The 19,737-nt window shown below is 37.0% G+C and overlaps 1 protein-coding gene across 2 annotated transcripts in view; it reads right to left on the bottom strand.

Annotated features, from left to right (window-relative positions):
• Positions 1-1,342: 1,342 nt before the first annotated feature.
• LOC103508195 overlaps positions 1,343-19,737 on the bottom strand; it is a 39,499-nt gene continuing 21,104 nt past the window's right edge. Inside the window, exons 3-4 of one of the 2 annotated variants that reach the window (XM_026822859.1) lie at positions 16,847-16,948; positions 1,343-1,821 (exon numbers count right to left, since the gene is read on the bottom strand). In XM_026822859.1, coding sequence (XP_026678660.1) covers positions 1,769-1,821; positions 16,847-16,948 — 155 coding nt within the window. In that variant the 3' untranslated portion in view covers positions 1,343-1,768. Of the gene's footprint in view, positions 1,822-2,207; positions 2,340-16,846; positions 16,949-19,737 lie in introns of those variants that run through there. The other variant, XM_008472727.3, reaches the window with a different exon arrangement.

The following is a 19,737-nucleotide window of genomic DNA, read 5'->3' as shown; positions in this document are numbered from 1 at the left end:
CGCTGCACATAGCAAAGTTCACAGTCTGCAGATTTGCCTACAATGTGTGAAAATGTGAAACATGGGATTAATAGTCATGTGAATCAACCAGCTCATTCAGTGAACTTAATTTCTCTAGGACCCTGTAGGTAGTTCGTGATTCAATAAGTCAAGAATCACTCGCTGCTACCTAGACACCCTGGTGGTAGCAAGGAAAACAAGTAGCTGTATGTATACCACTGTTAGCTATCAGTGTAGAACTATCTTCTCGAGATCTAATTAAATATCGTGGCACATATCCGGGACTATTTATGAAAACATGCCATTTCAAACTTCTCAACAAAAGGTATTTGGTTTTAAAATTCATACTTTCATAACTTTTGGTCAATTGAGAAGATTTTTATTCCAGTATCTCATATGTCAGCAATGTCAGCATACGATCCTATAAATATGTACACATAATATGTACGATTGAATGTATTTTATTGTGATCAATAAAATTCTATTCTATGTATATAAGATAACAAACTCAGAAGACGTGAGGATCTCTTTCTCACATAAAATCCAGCCACGTCTCTCTTCGATTTCGGGACGATAAGACCATAGCAGTTACAGTTCCCTCTGTCAAACCTCTTGAAAAAAAAAGAATGTATTTTATTGTGATCAATAATTCTATTCTATGTATAAGATAACAAACTCAGAAGACGTGAGGATCTCTTTCTCACATAAATCAGATGACATTTTTACAGCTTAAATTTATTAATTGTAAAGTAATTCTTTGACTTCGACCAATTTACAAGTGTTTCATTTTGGAAATTTGATGGGTTCTCTAGGGCCGAATTTACAGTCGTGAAAAAACGCTCTGGTAAACAATCAAATGAGCAATGTTGTAATGTTAAATCCACATCCAAGTGTTTACTGGAGTATTCTTTCACCAGTGTGAATTTGGACCTCAGACATCCACCTTAGAATTTGTTTTGGGTGGACAATTTTAATTAGTTAGATTAGTGGATGTGCCTCTAACACATTCAGAATTTTTCAAAGTTTTTCTCTATCAGTGGATTCAGTGGTCAAACTTGGTCTTGATAGATAGAGAGAAATAGAAAACTTGCAAAAGGCGGGTCTCGAACCAGATGACATTTTTACAGCTTAAATTTATTAATTGTAAAGTAATTCTTTGACTTCGACCAATTTACAAGTGTTTCATTTTGGAAATTTTTTCCGAATTCTCTAGGGCCGAATTTACAGTCGTGAAAAAACGCTCTGGTAAACAATCAAATGAGCAATGTTGTAATGTTAAATCCACATCCAAGTGTTTACTGGAGTATTCTTTCACCAGTGTAAATTTGGACCCCAGACAACCGGCAACCGTCCGAATGGGTGACATTTTTCGGAAGGCCGAAGATGTAGCAAGACTGTGTTGTCTACAACGAAACACGGCATGATCACACCAAACAGACATGATCAATGATCATGGTATGGTCCTATGATTACATTAAATCTACTATAATAGAAAAAAACTATGTACAATGGCAGGGGGTGTTTTTACAGGAGAAAAAGTAGACCATATTTTGACTTGGATTCTTCCTCAGTGATGATGATGATGATGATGACGACCCTATTATCACCATTACTAGCAGGGGTCTTCCCTTGTACACCAAGGGATTTGGTCTTTCTTAGTGTTATCTTTTCATTTGGTAATTCAGTTTCTATACAGGTGATGAGCAATGATATGTCATGGGATATTTGACTCGGTAGTTGAAGCTGAGAGGTGTTTCAAGTGTTTCATTTAGAAGAAGGGGAAGCCTGGGTAGAAACTTGGACCTCTTCCCTGAGATGGCACTGAAACAGAGAGAATAGAGGTCTCGAACCGGCAACCGTCCGAAGGGGTGACATTTTTCGGAAGGCCGAAGATGTAGCAAGACTGTGTTGTCTACAACGAAACACGGTATGATCACACCAAACAGACATGATCAATGATCATGGTATGGTCCTATGACCACATTAAATCTACTACTAATAGAAACAAACTATGTACAATGGCAGGGGGTGTTTTTACAGGAGAAAAAGTAGACCATATTTTGACTTGGATTCTTCCTCAGTGATGATGATGACGACCCTATTATCACCATTACTAGCAGGGGTCTTCCCTTGTACACCAATTAAGGGATTTGGTCTTTCTTTATTTATTTATTTAGTGTTATCTTTTCATTTGGTAATTCAGTTTCTATACAGGTGATGAGCAATGATATGTCATGGGAGATTTGACTCGGTAGTTGACGCTGAGAGGTGTTTCAAGTGTTTCATTTAGAAGAAGGGAAAGCCTGGGTAGAAACTTGGACCTCTTCCCTGAGATGGCACTGAAACAGATAGAATAGAATTCTTGTTAGATAGAAAGAAAGAGAATAATATAAACTATGAAATAGAATAGAAAATGAAGAATTTTTTACTACGCCGCGAGTTCGTTTCCCGCCCGGGGCGGATTTTATCCTGATGGCAAAATGTTCGTTCTCGGAACGGCTGGCTTTCTCCTATCCTGTCTTACTTCTCTCTTCAATTTCGGGACGATAAGACTTTAGCAGCTACAGTTCCCTCTATCACAACTCTTAAAAGAAGAGAATTTTTAGATTAGACTGAATTCCATAATCTCGAATACAAATTAATATTCATTCTGCAGAATACCTAGGTACCTATTTAATGTTATAGATTGTATAGGGATGTGTACATCGCGTGAAGTTAATATACATATACCTATATTACAAATGTAGTAGTCACCTATAACACCTATCAATTATCGCTTTGTACAGTTTTCACCGCAAATCTTGTTGGTTACAAATTAATATTCATTCTGCAGAATACCTAGGTACCTATTTAATGTTATAGATTGTATAGGGATGTGTACATCGCGTGAAGTTAATGTACATATACCTATATTATAATATAAGATTACAAATGTAGTAGTCACCTATAACACCTATCAATTATCGCTTTGTAAAGTTTTCACCGCAAATCTTGTTGGGATCTAAGGAGGTGTAGCTTTGTGGCAACCAGGTGTTGATGTTGTTGAAACAGGTGTTAGGTGTTCGTATACCTACCCAAAATAGGTAGTTATATCAAGTATAGGTGGGCATTAGGTATTAGGTAGATACAAGTACAACTATACACATTACAAGTACCTATATTGTACCTACACAGATATCAATATAGTGGGCGTTAAGGTATTAGGTAGATACAAGTACAACTATACACATTACAAGTACCTATATTGTACCTACACAGATATCAATATAATATATGTATTTTATTTTACAATAGATACAATCAGGTACCCCATACCCATACAGAGATATACCAAAGAAGATCTAGGTTAGAAGTAAAATACAGGTAAAGGTAATATAGACAATAGATAATCTATGCTTTACTTGTAAACTTGTGGAGATATTTCAGCGCTCTACCAATATAGGGAGCACCCAAGTTTCAAAAGATTTATGAAACCAATAAAAATTTATCGAAGTTCGAACTAGATTTTGAAAGAATAACATGGCGTATTGTATTTGAGATGTAGTAACATTGTTATCATGGGTTGATGTCACTGAAAATGTTGTAAAAAATGTAAAAGATGTCGGTACAAGATGTAGATCGGTAAGTTAGAATGTTGGTCTTCTGATGTGTGTGCTTTACCTGTGTGTAAAACGTATGGACGCAGACAAGTAGTGTTGTCTGAGAAGTTGAATCTTTTTGAAATCATTGTGACAAGAATGACAATATTTATCGTCTTGTGTGGCTATGGCCTATAATTATGTCTTTAGGTCGATATCATTTAAAAGTGGATAAAAGGGTAAAAATAAACTGAAACGTCAATAAATTGCCTCTGTGGTGTAGTGGTCAAAAAGTTTTATGCCATCTAAATTATCCAAGGTCCACTCTTCTTTTTCATTGAAAGTAGAAAGCTAGAAAGATATTTCTATGAGCGCCTGCGAATATTTCTAGTTATGCAATGCGTTTCACTCGTCAGAGCTCAAAATTGGGCATCTCCACTAAAAATTGGCGCCTCCACCACTCAAACTCAAAGCGATATTTGATTATTTATAATCTTTAAGTTAATAGAATAGAATAGAATATAGGTATGTATTTTATTTTACAATAGATACAATCAGGTACCCCATACCCATACAGAGATATACCAAAGAAGATCTAGGTTAGAAGTAAAATAAAGGTAAAGGTAATATAGACAATAGATAATCTATGCTTTACTTGTAAACTTGTGGAGATATTTCAGCGCTCTATACCAATATAGGGAGCACCCAAGTTTCAAAAGATTTATGAAACCAATAAAAATTTATCGAAGTTCGAACTAGATTTTGAAACAATAACATGGCGATATTGTACTTGAGATGTGTCGACATTGTTATCTTTCGGTTTGGTAACATTGTTATCAATGGTTGATGTCACTGAAAATGTCGTAAAAGATGTCGCTACAATATGTCGATGTCGGTTTGTCGGTACAACATGGAGATCAGTAAGTTAGAATGTTAATCTTCTGTGTGTGCTCTACCTGTGTAAAATGTATGGAAGTAGACAAGTTGTGTTGATGTCTGAGAACTTGGTTCTTTTGGAAATCACTGTGACAAAAACGACAAAATCGTCTTGTGTGGCTATTGCCTAGGTATGTCTTTAGGTAAGTATATCCACCAGCATTTTGAAGTGTATAAAATAGTAAAAATAACCCGAGACGTGTGGATAAAATGCCTCGGTAGTGTAGTGGTCTAAAAGCACGTGACATGTAGGTACTAAAAAATTCGGCTAAATGCAATCTAAATCTAAATTATCTAAGGTCCACTCTTCTTTTTCATTGAAAGTAGAAAGCTAGAAAGATATTTCTATGAGCGCCTGCGAATATTTCTAGTTATGCAATGCGTTTCACTCGTCAGAGCTCAAAATTGGGCATCTCCACCAAAAATTGGCGCCTCCACCAATCAAACTCAAAGCGATATTTGGTTATTTATAATCTTTAAGTGATTTTGATTGGGTTTTCTTCTTGAATGACCCTGTATTTATGTACAAGAGTAGGTAATATATAGATACCTATAGGTAGCTAACTGGCTACCTAACCCTAATATTGAATCAAAATATTTATCTGCCATGATTTCTCTCGTGAGAAAGTTTTCCAAGTAGGTAGGTATTATAAGTAGGTAGTAGGTAGGGTTAATGTTTGTTTTCCCGACAGAGTGGGAAAAGTTTATCAAAAGAAAACTCACGAGTTACGTAATGTTTACTTACCTGTATCATATTATTGTACCTATATCGCACTATTGTACCTACCTATATTGAATTATTGTGCCTATATCGTATTCTGAGTGTCAAGAAAATCTTTTCCGGTCTCCCGAGGTAAGTAGGTAGGTACGGGATGTAGGTATTCAGGGTTATCCAAAAGTAGCCAAAGGAGAACATGTGACATCGTTTTTGTCCACTTTTTGCCCATCATGGAGATACCTACCTAAACAGATTCCTTGCAAATTTTGTTGAACCTTGAGATACCAATCAAAATAGAAACCGATTGCAATTTGCAATACTTTCTTTCTTTCTTATTACATAGGAAATATAGTTGGAAAAATTCCTGGAAAACCTTAGCCAGATCGTTTTTCAAAGAGGTTTGACAGAGGGAACTGTAACTGCTAAGGTCTTAACGTCCCGAAATCGAAGAGAGAAGGAAGACAGGATAGGAGAAAGCCGTTCTAAGAATACCAAGTCAAACCATCGTGACCCTGTACGTTTATTTAACTCAACTTTTTCAAAGGACTTCCTTACTCCAGTCACCCAAACCCCCCTCTCTTCTTGACCCTCTCTCCCTCCCCTCTCCTCATTCTCCTCCTCCCCCTCCTATTTCTTTGAATGTTACATATCGGAAATTATAACTTAATTAGAAACTGTCAAGAGCTTTTTCCGAATGACGAGTCCTTTTCTTCTTGGGCAAAGTTTCAAATTCTTTAGAAATAATTTCCAGTTATCCTCAACTTCCTTACATTCGCTTTCCTTTTGTTCTTGTCGTTTTGAACAGGGCCGAGTGGGACTTTTGGGTGAGATACGGAAGCTTATTGATGTTTTTCACGGAAAGTAGAAGCTTACTGTTTGATTTTTGCTGATAGTGAATCAGTGAAGCAATGACAATAGCTACTTACTTACTCATAGCTACTCATTCGGTTTTAAGCGCCGCTAAGTTTCAACTACATTTAGAGATATTTGTCTGTGGTTCTACACACCTAAAGAAAATTTGCAGTAAAGTGTGATTTTTTTAGTCCGTCGATGTAGGACCAAACAGTCCCTTCGATTCTGAAGTTTTAGTCTGGAATCTATCAAACCTAATAGGGTGTCCATATAAGACCTACTTTTGAGTGAGTTCTAAAGTTCACTGAACCCTAGTATGTACTGTCTATCAGGATTATAATAGGGTGAAACTGTAGTACTATCTATCAGGATTCTAACTATAGGTACAAAATTGGGCCCCCATCCAAAACCAACCCGGCCCTGATAGCCCGGTCCTGACGAAATAATATATCAGGGAGCCAGCGAAATAGTTTGGAAACAATTTCCCTTTTTCATTTGATACCCCCTCCCCTCTCCTCCTGATGGACCAGGCAAAATAGGGGAGGGGGCTGTTGTGAGTGTTTTATTTTGATCTCTTCGAGTCTAAAACTTCAAGCTTCTTGGTTACTTCGAGAGTTCATGCTGATGGTCCATTGTCCAAAATCTGAATACATGGCAGTATGCTTGTGCCAGGGCCAAGTTTCTTTGCTTTTCACCATTGACTAAAGGCCCGTTCCCCGTTCCCACTTGTCGTGAGTTCCATCCGATTTTTTTCCGAATGTTCTGTAGGCAATGCAATTTAAATGAGAGTGTTCCAACTACACACGACACGATTTTTTTCCGAACGACAAGAGGGAACGGGGCTTTAATCGGATATTTCACTTACTGGGAGATTGTTTCAGGGTTTAAAGATTAGTTATTATATGGTCTCGTATCATAGGGACTAATCCTTGGCCCAAAGAGGAGTAGATAATGTGACAAAGGACCGGTAAAGATCTTTTATATGAATTTCATAGACGGTGTTATAAATTTAAAATTTTAAGATCATTATTGCTTATTGGTTTGTTATAAGAATGTTTGTCTTTTCGTTTTCTCTTCAAGTTTCTTTTCTCACTTCATTACGTATTTCCATTCTTTTTATCTCGTCCTGTTTACTAGACTTTGTTTCCTCATGGATGGGTTTTTGGGGAGTCTGTCTTGTTCATTCCCTATAATGCCCAACTTACAGGCTATCTACTTTAGGGGAGGTTTAAAATTCCAAAGGATCCCAAATTTGGTTACTTGGATACATGGGCAATATGGCCTAAGTATGAAAATATCAGTCCCTATAACGCGATGAAGTACACTTTAATGGCTTTCTACATGCACTCTAAAGTGTTTTATGTGCTTAGGTAGGGTAAATCGACCCATATCTTAGGCCAAAATATGGAGTACTTCTTATCCCGGAAGTGCCGGGTTCGATTCCTGACCAAGGCCGGAATTTTTGGATCGAAATTTTCACAGAAAAAGTGGGCAAAATAATGCACCTTGAGGAAATCCTAATAATCCTAAGAAAGGTATGTAGGTAGGAAGGTAGGACTGATATTCAAATGTAAGGAATAACCATGAATGTCTACAAATATCCAAGAATGTCACGGACACTTCAATGAGGAAACGTCATGACACAATCGCACACCTTTGATAAGTCTGGATAGGAAATGGACGGGAGACAAAATGCCACTCCAAGCTGGAGATAAATTGATTAAAAATGGACTGACAAAGGATAGACTGGGTTGGTATTTAAATACAAAAGTAGACAATCGAAATTTTCACAGAAAAAGTGGGCAAAAGAATCCACCTTGAGGAAATCCTAATAATCCTAAGAAAGGTATGTAGGTAGGAAGGTAGGACTGATATTCAAATGTACCTAAGGATTAACCATGAATGTCTACAAATATCCAAGAATGTCACGGACACTTCAATGAGGAAACGTCATGACACAATCGTACACCTTTGATAAGTCTGGATAGGAAATGGACGGGAGACAAAATGTCACTCCAAGCTGGAGATAAATTGATTAAAAATGGACTGACAAAGGATAGACTGGGTTGGTATTTAAATACAAAAATAGACAGGGTAGGTATTTAAATAAAACTCATTTCTGGTCTGTTTCTGAAGGAATTCGCGTGGGTTGCACCTACTTGGCAATGGCAAGATTTGCACCATTATTATTTCATCTAATTTTTTCTTAGGCGATTTCCATTAGCATTAGTGACGTTAATATAACGTCATATGCTTGTAAAACTTTGTTATTACTGGTACAAGAGAGGTAATAAAATTTAATGTCATCGGCATAATGATATTATAGGTCTTTGGAAGAGGAAAATAGGGAAACGTTGCAAATTTTCTTACATTTTTACAATAGGTATTCCTAGAATAGTTTTGCTTGTCTACTAATAAGTACGTAGGTGCATATCTCATTATGAGAATAGTGCATAATAAAATTGGGCTTTTAACTTTGTAACCTAGTCCTATTGGACTTTTGGTCGGTCTTTTCGTCAGACAAAAGTTCGGTGATAGATAAATTATGTCAGGTTGGTCCGAGCCTATTAGGTCCATCCCAACTTTTCCAACCAACCTATTCAATTCTACAGCTTCTGCTGACTGGTCTGTTCTCTCTAAAAAGAGGAGTAAGCTTAGGAAAAACCATTTTAGGTAGGCAACCTTTTTTTAAGAAAACAAGCGGGGCCCGTCCCTCCGGGAATTTTTCGATCTTGGTTAAGGAAAATCAATATTTATGTACCCCTATTTTATTTAATATTCAGTTTATTATTATTCTTGATTTGATTTTTTGGTTTTACTTTTATGTAATGATTTAAAATCATGACTAGAGCCCGTTCTCCCTTTTAAAAAAAATATACAAGATGGAAGTGGAAGAAGGGAGAGAAGGTGAAGTAAAAGCTGAAGAGGTAGAAAAGAAGAGCCAGAGTAGGTATTGAGGGTTACTAAAACTAGGAAAGAAACAAGATGCTTGAAAGTACAACAAAAAATCCCCCAAAAAACAGTTTTTTTTTTTTTGTTTTTTGGCTTTATGGTTTTCTGGACAAAATTTGCACCACCATTTTCGTGTTCCTGGTAAAAAGACCTTTAATTTGATATATAGGTCGACCAGGTTTGGATAAGTCCTTCTATGGGGACAGACCGACAGACAGACCGACAGACGACACCGAAGCGAATACAATAGTCCGTCCCTTATACCTTTTTATTACTATTGTAATAATGAAGGAAGGACGGACTAAAAAAAGGCCCCGTAGGCTACTCCTTTGATGTCTAGTTCGGACACTTCATTCACAGCTTCTTTATATTTCTTCTTCTTTGTTTCTTTTTTCTTACCACACTCGATTGCGTCTTGTGTTAGAAAAAAGGCAAGGAAGCTCATTTCCTTGGATATTTTATTATGTTTGCTTTGACATTCTTTTTCTTTTCACTTGTTTTTACATTTTACTTTCCCATTATGTGTGTTTTTCTTCTCTCCCTCCTGCATTTTTCAAAGGATTCAACGTATTATCTGTTGAAGTGTTGGAACAACGCAACTTCTCCAAGTCCTCTCTGGATAACACGGTCTCAATTCAAAATCTTAAATAAAGTCTTATTGTGGGTTCGAATCCCGCCCTGAGACGGATTTTATCCCGAACAGGTTAAGGTTCGTTCTTGGAAAGGCGGGCTATCTCCTATCCTGATTTCCTTCTCTCTTCGCTTTCGGAGAGCTATAAACCTTAGCATGGCCTAACCCTGTACATAGCTACAACCGAATGGTAACAAGCTCAACTGGCAACACTTTTTCACCTCCGGGCTCAAATTTTTCAAATACTTTTAACTTATGTAAATATTTTGTGCCCTGCAAAGTCAGGAAGTAAGTAGGGTTCACATCAAAGGTCGCTTAGAATGCCCTCAATGCCCTTCCTTATGCCAGGCAATTCTAATTTAGATGTGCGTACCTGTATGTATACCTACATTACCTATACTGATATATTTGAGTACATATTTACCTAACAATTTCCTTGCCATAACACTTCATTCAAAGTCAATATGAGAATACAGGCACGTGAAAAGTTCACATATATCTACATCATATATTTACGTTATATCTACTTCATATATTTACGCCCAATGTTTATTTACTGAAATGTAACCTTTCAAGCTTTTAACCGTATCATATACGCTTCAGGAGGGGTTGAATTATTATTAAATCTTACGAAACTTTTGCGTATTTTATCTTCCTATATATTTTGAGCCTAAAAGTTCTTGTTTGTAGGTAGTTGCCTAACGTATAGGTATGCAGTTATACATTAGGTAGGTATACTTGTAAACTTCAAAATATTATGTAATTAACCATTGGGGCAACTTTTTCAACTCGATTTTTCATTATAACAATAATATTACTGAGGAATAAAGTTCGCCCTTTGATATAAAAAAAAAACATCGCGAAACATAAAACAATTTTCCATCCACATTTTAAAGCAATAGTAACAGATACCTATCCTAATACCTAGATTGTAATACCTTATACATTGTAGGTATTAAGTATACCTACCCGTCTACCTATTGATATTATTTCCCTCTCGGAAAATTACCCGGAAGACCTTGATTCTGAGTCAAATGAGGAAGATCGACAAAAAGAGGCGAGGAAGAAGACGATGAAGAAGGACAAGAAAAATTAACATGATTAGAAGAAGAAAAAGAACATGATGAAGAACGAAAATAAGAAGAAAAAGGAGGAGAAGAAGAAGAAGAAGAAGAAGAAGAAGAAGAAGAAAAAGAAAAAGAAGGAGAAGAAGAAGATACGAAGAAAATGGCACCTACGAGAACAAGAATATTAAGAGGAAGAAGAATCGGAAGAAGAACAACAAGAAAAAGACAAAGAAGAATTATGATTAGAAGAATAAGGAAGAACAAGAAGAATATCATGATTAGAATAAGAATAAGATAATGATAATAAAATAGAAGAATAAGAATAAGAAGAAGAATGCACAAGAAGAGCCAATTCGCGCCAGGTGCAGATCTAGCGAGTGTGGTGATAAAATGACTAACCTGTCGCTTCCTGGTTTGAATCAAATTAATTGAATTGAAACCCATCGGAATACATATCAATCCAGATGGGCCAATAGGAAGTGTGGATAGTTCGGACTAAAGATGACACCCTCTCGCGCTGTCAACAACTGTATGGGACACCCGGATACATCTACTGCACGCCACTGAATCGAGAAACCCGAGGCTGATACGGAATAATCCGAGTGAAAGCGAAGTGTGGCTTCGTTGTTTTCCGACACGAAGTTCAGTCTGCGGAACGAAGAGATAGATTAGAGCGAAAGAAGTTCTGAAAAGCCAAGTAGGTATATTAGAGCTAAAAAGATGTCTGAAAAGCGAAAGCAGAATCTGTAGCTCATTGGGTATAAAAGGAACTAAAAGATTGTGAAAATGCAGAAAACGTTCAAACGACTTCCACAAAATTTTTAGCTTTTACCCCTTTGTCTTTTACGTTGATTTTAATCTTTGAGGAAGTAATCACCAACTGTCAAACTTTCTTGCCTTGGCGGGCATTTTGGTGATAAGAAATACGAGTATTTGGTGTGGACATGAAACAATATTCCTAATGGAAACCGAATTTTCAACATTTCATTATGTACCTAGGTACTTTCTTTTTTCCCCCTAAGAACCATCATACGTATTTGTGAGCTTAAAAAATCAACTCCAAAATATTGACTTACTGGGTAAGCGCTGAAATATGATGGTTGCCACACAGTCTGGTAGGTGGCGTAACACTAGCTGCATGATACATCTCCACATAATCATACAGACACTCGGACTGAGGTTCCAAGTCGAGCCGAAGAAACGCGAGCACTATTCGGGTTTCCTCGGGTCCCCGAATAGTGACCCAGTAGTCCAGATTGTTGGCGTAGTTGGAGGGGAAGGCGGGGGATGTGATGAAACCCTCCGTGCCGGTAAGTGAGGTGTTCGCGTTAACCGGGTTCTCTGTGGAGGGGAGGGGAGGTTAGTTAAAATATGTATTGTAGACGAGATTTATTGTGAACGGAACATATAGACCAGGCATGTCAAACTCAAAATGTATAGAGGGCCATTTTTGATATTTGTTGAACATTGGCGGGCCGCAGGTATTCCCCCCCCCCCCTAGTAAAAAAAATCATGGGATTCATTTGTTTTTTAAAAAGAAGTTTTATTGGGTCACAATAATTTTATTTTGAACATACAAATAGGTAGTCTCATACGTCTGAACTAGATCCAGCGTGCTTTTAATCCAAATTTTTAGTAAGTAGGTTAACTTCATTTTGTTTCAAAGATTAAAGTAATAAAAAAAATGTCTCCTTGTGACATATTATTAATGTATTTAATATTATACCCTTGTGGCCCGCAGCGGGCCGCACAATTTGACCAGGCGGGCCGCATGCGGCCCGCGGGCCGCCAGTTTGACATGCCTGGTTTATACCTATGCCTATCTACCTTCTGTTCAGTGGCGTAGCGTGGTCTAAATTCAAGTGGAGGGCATTGTAGGGCTTATGCACAGGTCTACCAAGTCCCATCACAGTACATGCCATTAATATTTATGGGCATTAGAGTGAACTTTTGAGTTGTATGGCCGCCATACACGCCATACATACACGCTACGCCACTGCTTCTGTTCCTACAACCTATAGTGTGTTATAGCTAGTTACTATAAGTAGCCATTTAGAAAAGTGATAGTACCCACGTACGCACGCTTAGAGCAGCCTCACCCTGCTGACTATCCCTTGTATCTCCCAACATAAAAATAAATAGATACCAGGCAATATCCTACTAGACCTTAAATACTCGTGCAAGCAATAACGAACATCAGAAGACAACGAAAAATCAAAGAGAACACGAGAAATAATCAACAGAACACAAGAAATAATGAATTAATGACAGAACAAAATCAATACAGACTGTAATAATGACTATTATAAGAACATTAAGTTGTTAAAAAGCTCCTCAAATTATGCTCTAACAGACTACAGACTGGCACCCCGAGGTGGGAGTGGTAGGCTTTTATTGTTGAAACTCCTTCGATTAATATAAATAAATGTCTTAAAAAATATATAAATAGTGCCAGTCTTATTTAACCCTTCGAGATACACGCCACCCTCGACGTTGTTTCTCAACTTAGGTGGCCTATTAGGGTGTGTTCACCAAAGTCATAGGATGGCGTAGGTTACCTCTACGCCACAATCTCCTCAAATTGCCTTTCTCCTTTTGGTTGAACACGAAATCCTGACATTCCTACATAATGAGGGACGTATTAGCGATTTGTTTCATAGTGCCGAAGAAGTTGAGGACTAATTCGAACTAATTGGGCAATTAAACAGTGTTTTAATTACTCCCAATAATAATTAAAGAAAAAATGTTTTGACATCGGGCACGCATAGGGGAAGGTTGTCGTTTGTGTGCCGCACCTCATAACAGGTACCTACCTTCCTATTACCCTTTTAACTTTTCTCAAATATCACAAGAAACATCTAAGGATTTTAGGGTCGGAATCATACTTTAAGGTTCAAGTTATTGTGGATGTGGAAGCTTCACTTGACTTCGACTCGAACCTCCATCTTTCAGAATGTCCTTCTTCTTATTCTTCTATTTTATTATCATTATCTTATTCTTATTCTAATCATGATATTCTTCTTGTTCTTCCTTATTCTTCTAATCATAATTCTTCTTGGTTTTCTATTCATAATATGTACCTACATGTTATTCTTGTTCTTCTTATTCTTCTAAACACAATTCTTCTTTGTCTTTTTCTTGTTAGTCTTCTTTCTCTTATTTTTGTTCTCATAGGTACCATTTTCTTCGTATCTTCTTTTTTTCTTCTTCTTTTTCTTCTTCTTACTTTCGTTCTTCATCATGTTCTTTTTCTTCTTCTAATCATGGTTATTTTCCTTGTTCTTCTTCATCGTCTTCTTCCTCGCCTCTTTTTGTCGATCTTCCTCATTTGACTCAGAATCAAGGTCTTCCGGGTAATTTTCCGAGAGGGAAATAATATCAATAGGTAGACGGGTAGGTATACTTAATACCTACAATGTAGGTATTACAATCTAGGTATTAGGATAGGTACCTGTTACTATTGCTTTAAAGTGTGGATGGAAAATTGTTTTATGTTTCGCGATGTTTTTTTTTTTTTTATCAAGGGGCGAACTTTATTCCTCAGTAATTTTATTGTTATGATGAAAAATCGAGTTGAAAAAATTACCCCAAAGGTTAATTACATATTATTTTGAAGTTTAAAAGTAATGTACAACTGCATACCTATACGTTAGGCAACTACCTACAAACAAGAACTTTTAGGCTCAAAATATATATATAGGAAGATAAAATACGCAAAAGTTTCGTAAGATTTAATAATTCAACCCCTCGTGGAGCGTATATGATACGGTTAAAAGCTTGAAAGGTTACATTTCAGTAAATAAACATTGGGTTTCATGTACTAACTTTAGTAGGTATTTGAATTATCCTCTGAAAATGGTCTCAGAATTCTTTGAGAATGACATCAGGTAGGTATATTATTTGAATCTACTGTCCTGTGTTTGTAGAATCCTAAAATGACATCCAAATCTAGGTACCTATATAAATTGAGTCTATTTTCTTCTCTTTCAGGACCAGTCCTATTCCCCCCCACCCGAGTGGATAACAACAACGGAGGAGTGGTCGTAGGAGCTTCAGGTTACGGGTTCGTGCCACCCGGCAGTGGACAAAGAGGTAAGTCTGCAGATCTACCGCAAGAGTCTAAAGGTTGGGTGGTAGAGAATGCCTCTGGTGCATGGCTGATAACCTTGCCTAGTCACCTTTCACTGCAGAGTGTTTTATAGATTCGATTTTCCTCATCTCACCCATAAAATTAAACAAGCACACCCCATGGATTTAATTAAGACAAGCTTTTTTGGCAATTTTTTTTTTTAACATCTTGACAAGGTCACTGGATATGCCTGGCAGCATTTTAGGTACCATACATAAGAATCTTTAAAAAATAATGAAACCGACACCTAAACCTAATTATAGATGGTAACTATTATTAATAAGCCAAAAACTTAAAGTCCGATAGTGTCGAGCAATGCCTACCAACCTGAACCCAATAGATCTGTAGACAAATCCACAAGGGATGTCGCCGACTTCCTTCACCTAGACGCAGAGAATATTGATGTTGTTGCGAATGTTAAGATTTACCACAATATCAACATCAACAATATTAATTAAAAGCTATTCAAAGTTCCCACACTCTGGCGGCAGAAATGACACTTCTCACACTTGAATCTCAACTAACATTGGCCCTTCTTCTTGATGCGAACAATTAATTGACTTTCTGTCAAGATATGCTGCAGCTTGGCATTCCATTGGAATATTGCCGGTCGTATAGGAAGTGACGTTTGTAGTGCTTCTTGCCAGGGATTATCTGTACCAGAGGATATCCCTGGCAATTTACCTTGGCAATGCAGTGAGGAAACTAATATAGCTAGGAGGGCATTAGGTCGGTAAATGAAGGCGACAGATAGTTATACTATTGTGACCTAAGCTCTAAGCTAGGAGGGCATTAGGTCGGTAAATGAAGGCGACAGATAGTTATACTATTGTGACCTAAGCTCTAAATATTCATACTTCTAACAATAAGATTACAAACCTAGCTGAAATTCTAAGTTTTGTATAAGATATATGTGAACTTTTCGCGTGCCTGTATTCTCATATTGACTTTGAATGAAGTGTTATGGCAAGGAAATTGTTAGGTAAATATGTATTCAAATATATCAGTATAGGTAATGTAGGTATACATTTAGGTACGCACATCTAAATTAGAATTGCCTGACATAAGGAAGGGCATTGAGGGCATTCTAAGCGACCTTTGATGTGAACCCTATACTTACTTCCTGACTTTGCAGGGCACAAAAAGAAAAATCCTTTTGGAGCAACGCTTCTCCAGCAGATACTCGTACACCAAAAACCCTTTTACCCAACCCAACAAATACCTGCATTCAAACAATATCCCGCACAAAAGCGGATTACGGGAACAACAAATCCCCACACATAGTTATGTTATAGTTGCATTAGAAAAACAAAACATGGAAAGCAAACATGTTATTTGTTGGGTTGGGTAAAAGGGTTTTTGGTGTACGAGTATCTGCTGGAGAAGCGTTGCTCCAAAAGGATTTTTCTTTTTGTAAAATTAAATTTATGGTTGACTGTCCATCTCGATCTACTTTTTTTTCTCTTTCCTAATGGTCCTATATACATAAATAGTATTGGTAGATAAATAAATAGTATTGGTAGAGAAATAGAGAATACCGCAGGCATGAGCCTCACCCTTATTTATCAATCTTTATTTCTGTTTATTTGTCATGTTTGTAAGTTAGTAAAATCCTCAGCAAAAAAGTTTGATTGGAATGTTTTTGGCTTATTAAAATAATAGTTACCCTCTATAATTAGGTTTAGGGACTTTAGGGTGTCGGTTTCATTATTTTTTAAAGATTCTTATGTATGGTAGGTACTTAAAATGTGGCATATCCAGTGACCTTGTCAAGATGTTAACAAAAAAAATTGCAACAAAAAAGCTTGTCTTAATTAAATCCATGGGGTGTGCTTGTTTAATTTTATGGGTGAGATGAGGAAAATCGAATTTATAAAACACTCTGCAGTGAAAGGTGACTACTAGGCAAGGTTATCAGCCATGCACCAGAGGCATTCTCTACCACCCAACCTTTAGACTCTTGCGGTAGATCTGCAGACTTACCTCTTTGTCCACTGCCGGGTGGCACGAACCCGTAACCTGAAGCTCCTACGACCACTCCTCCGTTGTTGTTATCCACTCGGGTGGGGGGGAATAGGACTGGTCCTGAAAGAGAAGAAAATAGATTCAATTTATATATAGGTACCTAGATTTGGATGTCATTTTAGGATTCTACAAACACAGGACAGTAGATTCAATCTCCGTTGTTGTTATCCACTCGGGTGGGGGGGAATAGGACTGGTCCTGAAAGAGAAGAAAATAGATTCAATTTATATATAGGTACCTAAATTTGGATGTCATTTTAGGATTCTACAAACACAGGACAGTAGATTCAATTAATACCTATACCTATACCTGATGTCATTCTCAAAGGGGAATAGGACTGGTCCTGAAAGAGAAGAAAATAGACTCAATTTATATAGGTACCTAGATTTGGATGTCATTTTAGGATTCTACAAATACAGGACAGTAGATTCAATTAATATACCTACCTTATGTCATTCTCAAAGAATTCTGAGACCATTTTCATAGGATAATTCAAATACCTACTAAAGTTAGTACATGAAAATATTGCAAGTTTTCTGTTAGTATAGCTGCAAGATGACTAAAATAGCTAACCACTATAAATTGAGAAAGCCAGAGATAGAAGACATCAGGTCAAGGAAGTCGGCGACATCCCTTGTGGATTTGTCTACAGATCTATTGGGTTCAGGTTGTTGGCATTGCTCGACACTATCGGACTTTAATATTTAAGTTGATCTGAGTGCATCCCTTGGAATACTGCAAAATGATACGAGTTGATTGTTAATTTCAGTATTAATCACGTTCTTGTATTGCACATGATAATACTGGGTGGTCTGTGGCGGAGATGGTAATGGAGATCCTAGGGTAAAAGAGATCCTGGGGCTGATTAAGGGGCTGACGACAAACGCCGACCCCGTCGGTACACAGGCAAAGGCGAAGAAAAAGAAGCAGGTAAAAGAGATCCTAGGGGTGATTGAGAGGCTGACGAAAAGTGCCGACCCTATCTGTACACGGGAAAAGGCGAAGAAAAATCTAATACTTCTATACGTTATGGATAACGTGTAGAATAACCATGATGTTTGCCAACCTCCGGAACGGAGACGGCACCTCAAGAAGAAAGAAGAAGAAGAAGAAGAAGAAGAAGAAGAAGAAGAAGAAGAAGAAGAAGAAGAAGAAGAAGAAGAAGGAGGAGGAGGAGGAGGAGGAGGTAAAAGAGGTCCTGAATTCGTGCTGCCAAGGAAACCGAAATTTCAAAATGAGTTTTCACATCCAAAATGTTGTGGTTCTACAAGGAAGTGTCTGATATAAGAAGATCAAGTGGAAATAGACGTGGCCCAGAGGAAATAGACGTGGCCCAGAGGAGGTATTAAATTTCCTATACCACGAAATGAGGGTTAAGCAACAATTACTTTGGTTAATATCTGGATGGGTGATTATCCGATTTTTACCAAATTGTTAATATGGGAGTATCAATTGAATTTATTTCGCTATCATTATGTTCATTGAGTGTCGATTAGTTTTCTTTATGGTTATGTGTGATAATGATATTAATTATCGTCTTTTTGTTTTTATGGTTTTAACCCGTTCACATAGATCACATAATTATGGATTTTGATACATTTTTGAATGCAGTGAACCACAGATCTTTGTGTTACGACAGTGGCCATGGATTTGATAAGATTACCTACAAGTTCACGAAGAAAATTTGGAGCTCTTAGAAGCTTAAAACAGAGTCTACACTATAGTAGAATTGGTAGATGCTATCTACTGAAATACGTCCATAAGTCCACAGTCCACATGATAAACTTTTTCTCCATTTCAACGAAATTCCTTGATCTCACCATCTTTATTTATATGATCTCCCGTTGTTGTCGGTCAAGTTAAATGTAGATACTGCAAATACATAATGTAGAAAATGCAGATTTGCAGATACTAGATAATCTAGATCCAGATACTGAACAATTTTCGATCGCCGATCGATAAATCACGCCAATCCAACCTACAGTAATTCCGTATGCAAAACGCTACGTGCTAGGTCACCATGAGAAATGTCACTACACCTCGTAAGATAATCTGTTAGCTGTGACGTCATAACTCTTATATCGTGACGGTCGCAGGTCACAGAGTCATTGTCATGGCCAGCAACTTCACTAGCATGCTTCAAGGTCGCGGATATAGAGCTACTTGGTTGCTAATTGAATCCAAACCAGTCTTTGACATGACTATTTTAGTAACCCAACCGACAACTGACTTTTACTTTTGTTCTTAAATTCACCCAATCGTGTTACGTCACAGCATTGAACTTGTTTTATTTCATCAGTAAAACACCCAACAAATTTGGTATTATTAAACTAGATCGAATGGTTGTTTCTCAACAAAATTAACATTCTTCATTAGACTATTCAAATTTATTACTTGTTCAATTGATTCGTTGTTAATTTATGCGTTACCTACAACAATTCGTGTTTGTGTCATTAAAGTTCAAAGTTAGGCTGATTCATTCAATGAATTGTTTGTAATGATTTGTTTTCAAAAAGCGGTAGGTGCAAAACAACAAACTTATCGCAGTTATCTAGATCAAATGGTTGTTTCTCAACAAAATTAACATTCTTCATTAGACTATTCAAATTTATTACTTGTTCAATTGATTCGTTGTTAATAATTTATGCGTTACCTACAACAATTCGTGTTTGTGTCATTAAAGTTCAAAGTTAGGCTGATTCATTCAATGAATTGGTTGTAATGATTTGTTTGCAAAAAGCGGTAGGTGCAAAACAACAAACTTATCGCAATTACCTATCGGAATAAAATTTGGAAAAAATATGGAAGTTCGATTTTGTTGAAAATTTTACGTCACGCTTTTTGACCGT

The sequence above is a fragment of the Diaphorina citri genome, unplaced genomic scaffold, assembly GCF_000475195.1.
Source record: "Diaphorina citri unplaced genomic scaffold, Diaci psyllid genome assembly version 1.1 scaffold377, whole genome shotgun sequence".
NCBI lineage: Eukaryota > Metazoa > Arthropoda > Insecta > Hemiptera > Psyllidae > Diaphorina > Diaphorina citri.
The sequence above is the reverse complement of the archived record's forward strand: the minus strand, read 5'-3'. Positions and strand labels throughout refer to the sequence as shown.